At 36.5% G+C, this 16,232-nt stretch overlaps 2 protein-coding genes across 2 annotated transcripts in view; one reads left to right on the top strand and one right to left on the bottom strand.

Moving 5' to 3' along the window:
- LOC134670355 (transforming growth factor beta-1-induced transcript 1 protein) overlaps positions 1–16,036 on the top strand; it is a 40,677-nt gene extending 24,641 nt beyond the window's left edge. The window contains exons 4-6 of the mRNA XM_063528173.1: positions 13,330–13,425; positions 14,049–14,183; positions 15,050–16,036. Of these exons, the coding sequence (XP_063384243.1) occupies positions 13,330–13,425; positions 14,049–14,183; positions 15,050–15,124 (306 nt within the window). The 3' untranslated portion in view covers positions 15,125–16,036. The remainder of the gene's footprint in view (positions 1–13,329; positions 13,426–14,048; positions 14,184–15,049) is intronic.
- LOC134669896 (uncharacterized) overlaps positions 1–16,232 on the bottom strand; it is a 94,407-nt gene that overhangs the window by 43,135 nt on the left and 35,040 nt on the right. The window lies entirely within an intron of this gene.

Below are 16,232 nucleotides of genomic sequence, written 5' to 3'. Positions count from 1 at the left end.
AATAGATAACAGCAATCGAACCTACAATCTGTAATATTATCGATTTTTGACAATTAAGTATTAGTACTTTGAATAATTTTACGGTTTAGACTCACTTGTTTTTAGATTCTTCAATGTTAGTATGTCTCACAACAGTTTAAATTCGAGTACCTAAGCTAATAAAACGACGTCTTTCATTGTAAAATACATATTTAGATCATATTTTACTACCAAACATGAATCAGTTGTCGCTATAGGCGACCTGTTTCGGGCCCATCGGGGTCCTAACTTTACATGACATGCACATTATTGCTATTATGTATGTACCAAAACGGATAGATAGTATAGAGGGGTCCTGTCATAGTAAATGTTGTAGTCACAGTAAATTGACTGCCATCTATCGACACACGACTATAACTCAAAATAAACACGTATAAAATTATCAAAAAAATGAATATATATGGATAAATAATTTTATTATTTTTATATCATTTTGACCCATGTTCATTCACTGAAATCTATGTGTTAAAATTGTTAAATATGAAACGGTGTCGTCACGCCATCTGGCCGAGCATAGACTAAAGGTGTGTGCGGCATCTATCCGAGAATGACTTTCTTGATTTCCGAGGCACGTTTTTTTCTTAGACTTTATTCATCTTATACGAAGTTACATATGTCTTTGGTATGTAAAGCCTGGCAAGTTCCTTTTTGACCCTGATATAGTGTCGCTACAAACAGCTTACATATAGCAATACTACGTCTACGTCACGAATAGTCGGGACAGTGTGTATTGGCATCGTGCAAGAGCGAGTGAGATATACAAATACCTATGTAATTGTAGATTGTGAAACTATGTTTTCAGGTAATCGAAAGAGCATGTTTAATTGATAATTAAATATGAACTAACCTATCCGTCAAAATCTGATTCTAAATATTCGACATCCATATATTTATCAGATTCTGGCTCCGATGAATCTTCATTTGATTCATCAGTTGATGAGTCACTTTCGGGACCACCAACCTCGATTATAAATCTTTCTGTCTGTGATTCGATTATAGGACCTTTTGTACTATATCCGTCTTCTATTTTTTTTACGTGGTCGCAGCATTTTCTCCAATTTTCTATAGGGACTTCCTAAATAATAACAAAGTGTTAAGTTAGTTATATTTTTAACTATTCAATAAAATTCTAAACATTTGTAAATGTAAATACCTGAAAACTATCTTCAACGAGCTTTAGGAAGGCATCATTTGTGATGGAAACATTTTTAGTTGCCACTTTTGCCTTCACGATGCCCCAAATCATCTCAATAGGATTTAAATCACAGTGATAGGGCGGTAACCTTATCACTTTGTGACCATGATTTGAGAGAATCGTATCTATTTCGTATACTGGTTCCGGTTTATGACGTCTCAAAATTGTGACCAATTTATCTTTAGATGCGTTTTGTGGAAATGAGATGTTATTTAAACGCAGCCACTCAGCAATGATGTGTTTTCTATCGTTTGATGTTGGAGCTTTGTTAATTTGGAAAGAATGGTACCGGGCATTATCCATTATAACACACGTGGGTTCACTGAGATTGGGAATTAATTTCTGCAAAACCCATTTCTTAAAATTGTTTCTGTTCATGGAGTCATGATAATCGGCTTTTTTTTTCTTTATCATTATATATTAAGAGTGCATTAGGAACAAATCCCGATGGTCCACCAGCATGAACGATAATATATCGTTTGCCGGTTGAAACGGATTTCGACACACCGGGTTCATTTTCACTCTGCCAACATTTTGCATGGTTAAGAGAAGTATGGATGTAAGTCTCATCTAAATAAACAAGAGGCATATTTTTGTCCCTCGCTTCTTTTATTTCGTCTAAATAACTTTCCCGCCAAACTACAATATCCGAACGCTCCTTCAATATGGACCGTTGGTTTCTGCACTTTTTATATTTGAACCCCATACTGTGCAATAGCAATCGCAAATACTCCCTACTACCGGTAAAACCTATATCTTTTTTTAATTCGGTAAGCAGAGTTTTGAGAGTTGGTACTTGCTTTCGCACAGCATAGAATTCATGAATTTTGTGCCTAATGGCACATTTGTCGAAGTCGTCTATTTGTATTCTTTTTTTTTGGTATCGGTGGCAATGGCGGCAAAGTCTCATTCTTTTTGTGCATATTTTTGATTGTAGTACTACAGACGCCTTGAATGAGAAAAAAATAATAATTTAATAATTAATATACATATTTAGTACCAATAAACTAACCAGTTCATTACAACCGCACTATGAATATCAGTACCCGTCATGTCAGCAACTAATTTCAAAACATTGTTTAATGGAATGCTGTTGAATCCTTCGTCCTTTTTCTGCCGCAAGTATTTAAATGTGTTTAAAATTATTATTTTTGCATCGGGGTGAATTTTTTTGGGCATTTTGATTTCAAAATCGATTATTATCCTGAAATATATACAATTATTTTCGATATGTTTACATCGGTGACATTCAATGACTTCCAACGTCTGTTGTCAAAAGAAATCATTGCCATTGAAATAAATTAGTTCCATTGAAAATCCGCAACGTGGCCAAGGGCAAAAAGGAACTTGCCAGGCTTTACTCTGTTTATAGCTATTGGCTATGTATGTACAGCTTTATGGGGGAGCTAAAATCAACAACAACGCACGGCGGGGGACAAATGATAACTAATGTGTCCCATAGCCGCCAGGACAGCGCCACATAAATGCACATAGCAAAATAGCTAAATGAACCAAGTAATTGGTTTCACAATACATTTAAAAACAACCCAACGATCTGTAATCCCAATAGATAAAACCTATTAATCTATGATATACTTTTATCTATGGCCTCGAATTCTATTAGCCAACACCTAACCACAGCTGATACGAAAAAAAACAACAATAAATGAATCACGCGCACCGTGCGCACGCCTTTGATCCACAAACGGTGGCCCTTTGCGGCTGACACATGTAAAATGTGACCTTGGCCGTTTTGATACAATGGGCCCGATTCGGATTTTGAAATAGACATCTATTAGATATCTTTTAGACATCACCAAGATACGATAACGATATGTTTAAGATCTAACCTGTCAAATTTGACATTTGCGCGATTCTGGAGATACTCTTGAACGATTTCCACAGGATATGACTTAGAGATCCAATTCATATCTAATAGATATCTTACTCTATCTAACGTTAAAGTGACATTGGTTGCCCTATTTGCGCTGCAAAAGAGAACTAGTTGATATCTAAACTATAACGTATCTAGAATGGATCTAGTACGTGTCGTCTCTTGTGAATATCTTGAAGTTCGAATACGGCAGAATGTCTGTTGCAAACAAGTATACGCCCGCCTGGTGGTAGGCGGCGGTAGCCTAGCGATTGCTATACGCCCAAAAATGTCATATTTCGACACTAAGAACCTTATTCTATAGACCCCCGTGCAGAAATCTCGAGAAACGCCGAATAAAAAAATCAAAATAATTTACCTGAAAACCGGTATTAAAATTGCAAAGCACTTTGTATGATTCACGAATAATAATTCAATTCTGGCAGGTGGTTTTTGCCCCAGTAATTACTACAAGACAACGAATCTGCCTGTCATTCGAAACGATGACCTGACCGGCCGCGACCCTGGGTTCTATTCGAGACACTTTAAAGACAGCTCACGACATCGCTTATCAGATGTGATTTTGGTCCAAAACGAGTAGTGCAAACAATGCATTGAAGTGTAACAAAAGTATAACTTCAAAATTCTACGGACGTTGACCTAATGTTACAAAATTTGCGACAGCAACAAACAACTTATAGGTACCTAATATACTGCTACGATTCAATGTGTCCAGTAAAACGCGATAATTAATTATACCGGGTGTGGCCTGTATGATATGATATGAGCAAAAAATTTAACTGTAGGCTGTACTCCTCATACTGATCAACATTTGTTCAGCGACTTTTGAAAATAACTTGAGCTTTGATTTTTAATACACTTTAAAGGTTATTCAAAGACGCAATGTATTCCGAATTTTGTTATGTTTAAGGCTTGACAAGCAACGTCAATCACAATGATATGGCGTGGCGATGGCGTCCATTGAAGATAATATTTATTTTGTATGAAAAATAGGGAGTCTAAATACTTCATAATTTTTAAAAGTTGTTGAACAAAAGTGTTACCGTTTGAGGAGTACAATCTATGTTTTAATTATTTGCTCATGTTACAGGCCACACCCGGTATAAGGTTTCTAGGGTATTTCCCAAAGTATCACTGACCTCCCACCGGTTACAAAAGTTTGTTATAATTCGCGGGATCAAATTACATGAAAACGAATCCTTAGACGAATTACAATTAGTTTAGAAATAGGATCCGATTATTAGATAGGTTTTTTTTGGGCATAGGATATCTAGGAAATAAAAAGGTGGAAAAGTTCTCGGAAACAAAGGAAACTTTCATTTTGGAAATGAAAAATTTTGAAACCTTTAGAATATTTCAAATTTATTTCAAGGAAAAGATTCGATTTTTTGGTAAATTTCCGTCGGCACATTAGTAATTTCAATTTTCAATTTAATTCTAAATAGGAAATGCAAACCGGTTTTTATTTGTATGAAATTTCGGTTATTAAACGGTTCGCATTCCCTAATTCTAAAGCATTTTCAACATAGGCCAAGCAATAAGAAGTTATAGAGGGAAATGCTAGGAACACAATTTTTGACTGGACAATATCTCAAAAACTATTCAAGATATCGAAAAACTTGACTGAATAAAACTTGTAACAAATTTTATCAGCTTTCGGTTTGTCTTAGTAGTCATGTCGCTAAGACGCAAAGTTTCCAAGATATCAATGAAAAACCGAAAAATTCGACCTTCTTACCCCCCTCTACCCCCCAGCAGCGGGGCTACAGCCGGGGACTTTTGATATGTTCACCTCCTAACTAGTCCAAACAAAGTTACGGAGTCAAAAATTGTGTTCCTAGCATTTCCCTCTACAACGTTTTTTGAGCATTCATTTCTTAACCTAGCAGTGTTCTTAAGATAAAAACAATCTGCGCTAAGGGCCAAGGTTGAACCATCATATCGTCGGGTCACAAGCAAAAGTCACTAAGTACTATCAAAAAATTTAAGTCACAATGCACTTTATTACACTTGTAACACGGTTTATTGTCCATTTCAATGGTGGTAGTTAGTGACTTTTGCTTGTCACCCATAATTAGACGCATGTGTCACCACGCTAAAGTAAACAAGTACTTGTTAAGTAAGGTCATTATGTAGATAGGTTACTAAGTTGACACTATGTCTATGTGTGGTCAACAAAGTGTTATTAATTACCCGTGGAGTACAAATAACCATAATAAAGTGTTATTGCAATTATTAATAGCACATAATTTATTGTTATGCCATTACTTATTATAATGAGTATAAAAGTAATTAATAACAATACATTGTAAGGTCGCACATTCTGAGGTAAGCGAGAGAGCGGAACTTTTTACCATATTAAGCCCTATTTAGACGGACCGAGAAAATGCATGCAATTCTTGTTATTTGTACGAGAAATTGCATGCAATGCGGTATTTGGTACATCGACTAAAATCATCCTAGTATCGCATGCACGTTCTTGATAAGTCTAAATGGGACTTTGCTTCATAAAACAGATGCATGACTACTATAGTTTATTTATAGAAATAAAAACAATCCAATAAAGGAGCAACAAGGAAAACATTACATGTCGATTTGTCGTGTGCTAGGTATTTAAATTAAGTGCGTAGCAGTCGACAGCTCACCAGGTGACAATATATCGATACTTAGATAAGCTGCGCGGACTGTAGACACATTATGCAATAAACAAAAAGAAGATATGTTCAAAAGTGTGTGTTAGTTATGGCTTTCGAGTCTTATCACAAGCAAACTACCTATTAGGTATTAATTTTTTTTAAATAAATAATTATATAAATAACCCACAGACAGATAAATGGCAATTTTGCCTATTAAATAAGCTAATAGTTTCGGTCTGTCATTTTCAGACATCAAAACCTACCTGTATTAAGCCACTTTGGATGTTACTGACAATCCTACAGCCAAATGTACCTCTTTTGAAGCCTTATAAAGCGATATCTATTCGTCATCGATTACCACCCACAGACAGACGAATTGACAAAACTATATCTAGCGCTCCATTGTATTCGGACATATATAGGTGTATAGGTGTTTATTAAGATTCCCGCCTGGCTTCGAGAAACTGGTTAGAATATGGAATGTGGAAGCAAAAAACCACACGATAGATCTATATCCGACTACATCAAATGGAACTTAAAATATTAGCAAGTTTTGGGAAGTAGTGCAAATAATACAAACCGACACTGTTAGCGCTACTTGTCCAGAAGCATTTTATAGGCCTATGGGTGTCAAGAGGAATAATACTAGGAATCAGTTATTTAACAAATATAAAATGTATCTGAATAGCTAGGCGTGCGTGTGACATATTTATCAAAATTTTCAACAGGCTTAAATATAACATGGCATTCAAATTGCTTATGGTTTTAACTGGGCAATGATAGATATAATTATGGTCTAAGATGCTAATGCCATCCTTTTAAGTTTATTGCATAAACAGAAAAAGATAAAATCAAACATTAATAACCAAACTATGAGTCCTTTTTCAACTAAAATGAAAATATTTAATATAAAAGTAATGTGTTCATACCGTTTGCAAAACATTCAGTGAGCCAAAATGCATTATGTCAAGGTCCATACGGTGCACTTTCGAGTGCATTGAATTCAATGTTTAGTACATAAGTATATATCAATATAATAATAAAGTGCAAAATAATTTGTCCCAATATAACGATCATATGATACCAATAATGAAATGTCAATGTTAATGGCAATTCTCAAAAGTTCGGCTCGTTTTTAATCGGCGTGTCAAATAATGTGCGACGGGACCTTAAAAGCATAGTTTAAGGCCTCGTGAGTCACACCGGGCCTTATAAGGGCAGAGAAATGTATTACTCATAAGCGGCTTCCGTGGTCGAATATTTCTATAAATAATTGTTAAAATCATAGATTCCGACCACGCGAAGTTTGCACTGAGGTGGCAGTGACAACAATAGACATAATAGTACCTCTACATCCTACAGACGCACCAAAATTGACGTTAGCCCGTGGCATGAAAACAATACCGTCGTCCGAACTAAACTAGGTACAGTCAAAGAATATAATTTCTGACCCATTTCGTACCTTGTCACAGTGACAATCAATATGAAAGTCGCCAGAGCCCTCACACAATTGTCACTGTGACAAGGTACAAAATGGGTCGGAAATTAAATTCTTTGACTGTACGAGTATAAATCCACATGAAGTTATTTTATGAACGTAGGTAAATAACTAGTTGTAAGTTATAAAGTTTAAGGTCCCAATTTTTTTCAGGGATCGGATACCGGTTTTTTTTTGTATGGGAACGAAAACTGTATTTTTTCGTTTTTTGTTAATTACTTATTTCATTTCTAATTGGGCAATGTAATTATACGAAGTCGTTACCTAAAACACAACCGAGTCCTACATTTTGAGTTTAAAATAATCCGAAAAATATGGTTATTGTTATTACAAAGTTTTTGCAGAAAACCGGTTCCGATCCCTGATTTTTATAGTCAGGAAAACCGTCTGTAAAAAAGAAAATACCATCCAGCCTACCCCACCGCCTTCAGTTACAATTGCAAGTGCGTTATCAAATCTTACTGCGGTGAATCTTTCCATCTATGGTCTAGTCTTAGCATCGCTGAATTTCCAAGCGTGCATCGTACCCTTGATTGAATGATTGCTGCCTCTATTCTGGTACCTACAAGAATTTAGTTAAAAAAAAACACAAGCTGTTTAGCTACATGTAAAGATGCACAAAAAGTTGCTTAAGGATTCCTTATATTCCTCTAATAGATAGGTGTTAAGTAGTGCAGTCTGCGACCGCGGTACGGCCTTGCAATGCGGTCATCGCTTTTGTGGGCTTGGGTCGCCGGTCGCCGCGTGCGCGCCATTCATGTGTTTTAGGCAATTTACACACTGACATCGTGTCCTGCCGCGGTGAGCTAAGTGTTAATCAAAGCATTTTTTAGTCCTGCAATTGCGTTCAAAGCTTTTATCAAGTAACTACAATGCGTCCCGTGTGAAATATTGGCGTTATTATTTTTATTTGTACATTTATTCTAGCCATATTGCACAATACAAGAAATCAAATGACAGACTGAGACTTATGATAGCAGAAATACTTACATATTTTAATAACATATTGCTGGACCTGGAGTGTGTAATTTGCTATTAATATGTAAATCATTTTATCTGTTTTTTTTATCTTCCTGTCCAGTTGAGTGTATAATTATGTTAGTATATTGTATATATATTTTTTAGTAATAAATAATAATATTATAAGGACATTGTTACACAAATTGGCTAAGTCCCACGGTAAGCTCAAGAAGGCTTGTGTTGTTGTGGGTACTCAGACAACGATAAATATAATATACAAATACTTAAATACATAGAAAACATCCATGACTCGGGGACAAATATCTGTGCTCATTACACAAATAAATGCCCTTACCGGGATTCGAACCCAGGACCATCGGCTTCACAGGCAGGGTCACTACCCACTAGGCCAGACTGGTCGTCAAAATGGAATAAATGTAAATGTTACAAGTTACTGTGTAACTTTACGCTACAAATACATCTAAAGATTCCCCAACAACTAATCGATGTCGACCATCTGTCAACTCCATCTAACCGTTTTTTCACAACGCCCTAACTACATTCAAACATCAATGGCGCATACGTCGTTTTTCACAAACTATTTTAAACTCATTTGGCCACATACCGAAAACGCGCCTTAGCTGTAACGTAATTACCTCCTGTGTCTCATATGGTCCTGGTATCGTAATAACACGATTATTGTATCAATAACGTATAATCGTTAACCCTATAACGGCTTGAAATTCCTAACAACTAGATATTTACACTAACGCTGTCTGACATAAATATTTGGAAGTTAAGTTAACTAGTAATCGGAAATGAAAATTCTTGGTCACGAAGTATGTTTATGATTTCTAGGTACAAAGCAAGTATCGGCGTATAAAACTAATAAACCAATAAAGATGTTTCATTCAATTAAATATTATTACACAAATTGATTAAGCCCCACGGTATTAAGCTCAAGCAGGCTTGTGTTGTGGGTACTCTGACAACGATATATATATATATATATATATATACATTATATATAAATACTAAGACAGGTACATAGAAAAGACTCAAGACTCAGGAACAAATATCCGTGCTCATTACACAAATAAATGCCCTTACAGGGATTTGAACCCAGAACTATTGCCTTCGTAAGAAATGCAAGCTCATTAAATTGAAACATACTATAGTCCCTTTTTTTAGCATTAGAAAGAACTTCGCAGAAGTAAGCTTGTGGTTCCAAATCCGGCACTTATAGGGGTAATAATTTGAAGTAAGTAAATTATATGTATTGACCATGCTACATTAAATAATTCAATAATTATTAACAATTAAAGAGCCTGTTAAAAACTGCACGCTTGCTTCTGTGGAGTTCTTTCTAATGCTAAAAAAACTAACTATAAGGCCCCCTCCACATCTGGCGTCTTTCGAGCGTCAGCGTCTACAATTCTATGTCCGACGTCGACGCAACGTCGACGCAGCGTCGACGCAACTGCGCAGCGACGTCATTTTCCATAGCGCTGGACCGACGCCGACAGACGCCGACGCTCGAAAGACGCCAGATGTGGGGGGGGGGGCCTTAAGTATTGTAACTATTGTACCAACTACCAGTTCAAAACCTGTCTTGATATTTCTATCTTGCTGGTAGGTATTCCCTTTAACATGACAGTAACAAAAACAATGGACCGCACTCGTAAACATTGTTAGTCACAACATAATGATTGCACAGCCTACAGTCGAAACATCTGATGACATCATCTATTGAGGAAACAAAAGGTATCCCGTGTAGGGCATCTTCGGACGATTCTCAATACTGTTATGTAAGGCGCCTAGTGTAAATTACATTCGATAGCGTGATCTGACGTACGCGTTTGCGTTAAGTCTCATTTTGTATGGGATTTTGAGTATTCAAAATGTCCCGCTTGGCGCGCTGTTCAAAATCCCATAAAAAATGAGACCGTCACGCTATTGAATGAAATTCACACTGTTATGTCCGGTATTGAAATACGATATTGGCTCTCAATACCGGAATTCTGGAATTGATACCGGTATTGAACATGGCCATATAAACAGCTTTTAGATGGCCATATAGCAGCTAAAAAGAAATGAAGGCAAAAGTAAAGGCATATCTTATTAATAAATATTGATTGTAATTAAAATGAATATACGAGTATATTCGTAAATATATACCTACTTTCACATTTCTCAAATTCCATTTGAAATGTTTATGTTATATGGAACTTCCGATACCTATGCGAGCGCGATCCGTTTTTTGTTACGACGACGTATGAGTATGGCTGATTTCTAGTGTCGATCAATAGCAAATGATTTGTGACCGTGTAGATTGCCATTAGGCAATAAAACCACAGTCTCTATCAGCTATAAATTCATTTAACATCTGTATCCCAATCAAATTGATTAAACATCTAGCACCCTATGAAAATTTACTGTTACAGTACTATTAAAGCCTACTAAACATCTTGATCTCGACAGTTTTTTTGTAGGACACATCGTCTTAATGCAAATGATGCGTTAGAAAAAGGGCATAATATGCGAGGAAGACGAGAGGCTTGGTAAGGGCAAACTGAGCCCTTGACCAAACCCGCTTACATTGCAGTCTTAAACCTACTTAGTAGTATTAATGCAACTAATTTGTGCTCTCAAATTATAAACAAGAATACTTGAGATAAGAGAATTAAGTACGTAAATGTTGCCAGTAATCTCTAGGTTGGATTATGCTTAGCCTCTAGCGGCCCACCATACAAGGAAAATTGGCAATCGAATTTGAATCAACGGTATTAGAAATTAGAGTTGAATTTGTTTTATTTTAAAATCGAACGAAACAAAATAAAAGAAACTCTATTCCATTTCATTAAGATTTAAATTTCATTGGAGGTAATTTGTACTAGTATTAGGACATTGAACCCCAAGAGGTTAGATCTCAGAATTGTACACCAAATGAAATTTATTTCAAGATCTTGGATGGTTTCTCGTTTCGTGTTCCATTCGAACTCTATCGTGACTTGGCGAAGTGGAATCGGTACAGTCAGGGTCACATAGTAGGTAGCATCCAAAGTGGTTTACTAACGAATGGGCCAAAATCGTTTCCCAAAGTATCACATCCCAAACTATGTTTCCCAAATTATCATTTCCCAAAAAAATGTTTGGCAAAACAACTTATCGCAAAATTTCAGTTAGCAATAGTCTTTTTTGGCAAGTTATTGTTTAGCAAATAATTACTTGGACAAGTTTCATTTTACCAAATATTATTTAGTCAAATGTATCATTAAGCATAACTTACATGTCCCAAAATATTGCATGGCATACAATTTACATACCAATAAAGTGGAGGCTGCAGAATTTTATTTGTCTAGTATTTAACTGATCATTACATATACATAGTAAAATGTAACGTCAAAAAAAAACATTCTTACTGCCAAAAATATGTAGTAAATGATCACTAAAATTAAAACTCCATTTGAATGTAAAATAACAACCAAATTTGTTACATCTTGCTATTCTATTAAAGCAAATAACACCAAAGTAATCATTGTAACCCAAAAATAGTAAATAACCACCAATATTCAAACCACATTTTAGTTTAATAGGTCATGCAATTTTTTTACATCTCGTTATTCTATTAAATTAATAAATCCACTTCGATGACCTTTTTTTAGTACATAGAATTTCGTTTCTGTAAGGACCGCAGTTCTAACCTAACCTAACCCACTTTTCTAATAGCATTTCGATTCTGTGAGGGTGACAGTTCTAACCTAACCTAACCCACTTTTCTGATAGCGGTTCCGTTTTGTGAGGATCGCAGTTCAAACCTAACCCAACCCACCCAAATTACGTAGAATTTAACGTACCTATTATAACATAACAAAAAGTACTTTAAATAGAGATGCCTATTTGTCAAATTTGCGAAGTGACAATTTTGACCAAACATCTTTTTGGAATATAATATTAGACAATAAAAAACGTTTGCTAAATAAGTTTTTGTCCTAATAACATTTGACAAAGTAAAATCATGCCAAATGATAATTTGACCAAATAAATTATATGCGAAGTGTAACTTTGCTAAAGGTTCCTTTGGGAAATGAAACTATTGCGATAAGTTTGTTGGGAAGTGAAATTTGGCGAAATGTATTTGGCCGAAACGAAAGTACACCATCCAAAGTATTCAAATAATTCGTTCACCATATAATATAATTTGAATACTTTGGATGCTACCTACTATACGACGCTGACTTTACAGTATCTACGCAGTATTTGTTCCTGATTGTCGCGCGTACACTCAGCATCAATAGTAGCGGATAAAACCAATTAGAAATGGGACAAGGCCGGAAGAAGAAGAAGAAGTAGCGGATAAAACAACGCGCCAAAAGTATATTAGGAATCTCTACAGTCCCCGTCCTAAAGCCTCTATTTCAGTCTAATTGTTGTACAGTCACCATCAGATATATCGGAGCGGTCAAGGTGCTCACAAATATCTGAGCACGCCTCTATTGTCAAGGCGTTAGAGTGCCTGTTCAGATATTGTGAACACCTTGGCCGCTCCGAGATATCTGATAGTGACTGTACCATCGCCCACGCTGTTAACTGTCCATCGGTAAACCTTATTACAAAAGGCATAAGCTCCACCGATGTACAGTGCGGTTTGTTCGTCAGAGAGGCATGCCCCAGAATTCTCATCAATCGCATAAAAAATATCGCGCCGATTCCTTACTGTAAAGTCAAGAAAGGGAAAGTCCCATGAGCGATAATATTTTTTCGAAAAAGAGCTTTTTCCTCCCTCCTAGGAGGGATCAAAGTGGCACTTTTCATCCCTGCTAGGAGGGATCAAAGTGGCACTTTTCTTCCCTGCTAGGTGGGATCAAAGTAACAATTTTCTGTTCTAGCACAAAAATTTTTTTTTTGCACATTCATCATAATTCCCTCATAGGAGATGTGTCACACGGTATCAAAATTATTTCGTCTTGGGCGTTAACACTTGAATCCCTCATTACGCTCAGGATTCTACTTTAGAATCCATCGCTTCATTCAGGATTCAATACAAGACCTTGACCCCTTGTAACACAAACTACTATATAATAACTATCATTTTTTTCTATTTCAGCGTGTGATCCAAGCCCTGGGCGTGTCGTGGCATGCCAACCACTTCGTGTGCGGCGGCTGCAAGAAGGAGCTCGGAGGTGGCGGTTTCATGGAGCAGGTAATGTTTCTACCCTTTTTTTTATGAATGCGCTTACTTATTGCCGCAAACTAGCCGAGGCGTATACGTGGCCTAAGATGGAGCGAGCTCGCCCAGAAAGTGCCTGTTCACTCTTAATTTGAAGGTTGCCGGGTTATAAGAGCACGGAAATATAGACGCCCGCCGGCAAGGAATTCCATTCCTATATCCGACTATTCATTATATCCGACTGATCTGATATTGATTTACAAAACTGGTACAAAAATCGTCATATTAACTGTCATTTTAGTGTCTGGAATATAATGTAAAGACTAATAGCTAATAAAAATGGAAACCTTTTTTCAATGTCAGTAGTGCTAATTTATTTTACTGGCAAGGACACTCGTTGTCAAGTTGTCAACTGACATTGAAATTCATAGCATGCACCGATGTAAAAACGATGAATAGATTTCGCAATAATAAACGATTTTACCACAAAAATAAGAAAACGGAATGTGAAAGATACAAAAAAAATATATTGGATACAATGAAACATACAACACGGAAATTGCGAGCCAATATACAAAGTTTTCAGCTTTTCCTTACTTTAGGTACCTTGTCTAATATCACTGGCGTTTTAAACAATAACACTTTCTCAATTCCAGGCCGGTCGTCCCTACTGCTCTGAGTGCTACGCTCACAAGTTCGCGGCGCGTTGTGCAGGCTGCTCCAAGCCGATCACGGACAAGGCGATCATCGCTCTGGATGCCAAGTGGCACCGCGAGTGCTTCACTTGCAACGTAAGTTACTGTGCAAGTTGCTTTGTTGACTAGTCGGCGCTGCGCGGGCTGCTCCAAGCCGATCCCGGATAAGGCGATCATCACTCTGGACGCCAAGTGGCACCGCGAGTGCTTCACTTGCAACGTAAGTTACTGTTCAAGTTGCTATGTTGACAAGTACGCAGCGCTGTGCGGGCTGCTCCAAGCCCCTAACGGACAAGGCGATCATCGCTCTGGATGCCAAGTGGCACCGCGAGTACTTCACTTGCAACGTAAGTTACTGTTCAAGTTGCTATGTTGACTAGTTCGCGGCGCTGTGCGGGCTGCTCCAAGCCGATCACGGACAAGGCGATCATCGCTCTGGATGCCAAGTGGCACCGCGAGTGCTTCACTTGCAACATAAGTTACTGTACAAGTTGCTATGTTGACTAGTCTGCGCTGTGCGGGCTGCTCCAAGCTCATCACAGACAAGGCGATCATCGCTCTGGATGCCAAGTGGTCTCTTCAAACACATGGGTATTTTACTTAGCAATGCCCATGTGTTTGAAGAGTAAACAGAATCCAATGGCGGCGGTGGAAGCTTCAGAGACGACCCAAAGAGAAACCTATTTGGCGCTTAAGTTTATAAGTACAAGTAGTCAAGTACCTAAACTACTACCAGACAAAGACAGGGCAAACAATATTTGAGTACGAAATAGTAACTAATAAGAATAATAATAAATAGTCTCTATTATTTATTCGACAAATAATTTGTGATTCAATAATAATCTATATTACCGTAGACATAGGCAAAAAGTTATTATCTCTTAATAAAATCCCTCAAAATATTACCGGTTTTATATATTTTTTTTATTATTTTCTCAGAATTTTTATTTTTTATTTTCCAGAAATGCAGGAACCCCGTGACCGACTCCACATTCTCCGTGATGGACAACAAGCCCCTCTGCGGCAAATGCGCTTAAGCGCCACCACGAACACAGGCTAAAGTGCACTTAACTGTACTAATGTTAAGGTTTAATTTATACTGCCCACCAAATACATACAAAGTCAGAATGCTCTTTAGAAGCCATATTTAATCACAATTTTGCTGTAATTCAAGTACCTACTTTAAGCCTTGGTAATACAGTTGAAAATACAAAAAAGAGACATAATTTTAAATTAGAAATAATGAAGCTTAATGTCAATGTTAGAATATAGTGCCTATTCCATGACACGTGACAATTCTATTGACTAAAACATTTATGATACAAGTGTGGAAAGTCGGCAATTCTAAGCGAGTGGCAATATTGTAAAATGCGAATGCGAGTGTTTTACAAATGCACGCTGAGAATAGGAAAATCACATTGCAAGGCACTTTTTTAGATGTCGTGGTGTCTCTTTCACACTTAGTGAAATGTTACCATATATTATTGGTTAGTTGTACCCATTAAATTCAAACAAGACTTGAAATTATCAAGTCTTATTTTGAAATAAGAAATTTCCAATGAGATTCGCTTAAAGCAAACTTTACTTATTAATTATTTAACTTTAAATTATTGTAATTTGATAAAGCACAAAATATTTAAAACTATTATTAAAATAAATAAAGACAATTCGTAGTAAGATATATTGTAGTGTAATTTTGACAAGCTCGTATCTTTTTTACATAAAATGAATAATGAATATAGACCAAAGTACATATGCTAAATATAAAATTCAATTTTGTATAGCTTGTCAAAGTTATGCTCCTACATTGAACGTATTAAGTGATTTAATAATAGTCAACCTAAAAGGGCTACCGGTAAGGTGTTTATTTATTTCATATGTATTTTTATATCCAGCGAGAGCTATATTCAATAAGCTATTCTTCATTTTCAATAAACTATTTTTGTTTATTAATTTGTTTTACTAGCAAACAACACTGGTACAGTCAGCAGCAATAGTTGCTAAGCGGGCGAGGTGTTCAAAATGATCTTGACGCGACTTTATTGTTAAGAGAATAAGAGCGCGTCAAGGTAATTTTGAACACCTCGCCCGCTTAGCAACTTCTGCTGCTGACAGTATGAAGAGAGAGTTAAAGAGCAGCATGGA

Source organism: Cydia fagiglandana, chromosome 13, assembly GCF_963556715.1.
Source record: "Cydia fagiglandana chromosome 13, ilCydFagi1.1, whole genome shotgun sequence".
Lineage (NCBI taxonomy): Eukaryota > Metazoa > Arthropoda > Insecta > Lepidoptera > Tortricidae > Cydia > Cydia fagiglandana.
Note: the sequence above shows the minus strand (reverse complement) of the source record. Positions and strands in the feature narration are given on the sequence as shown.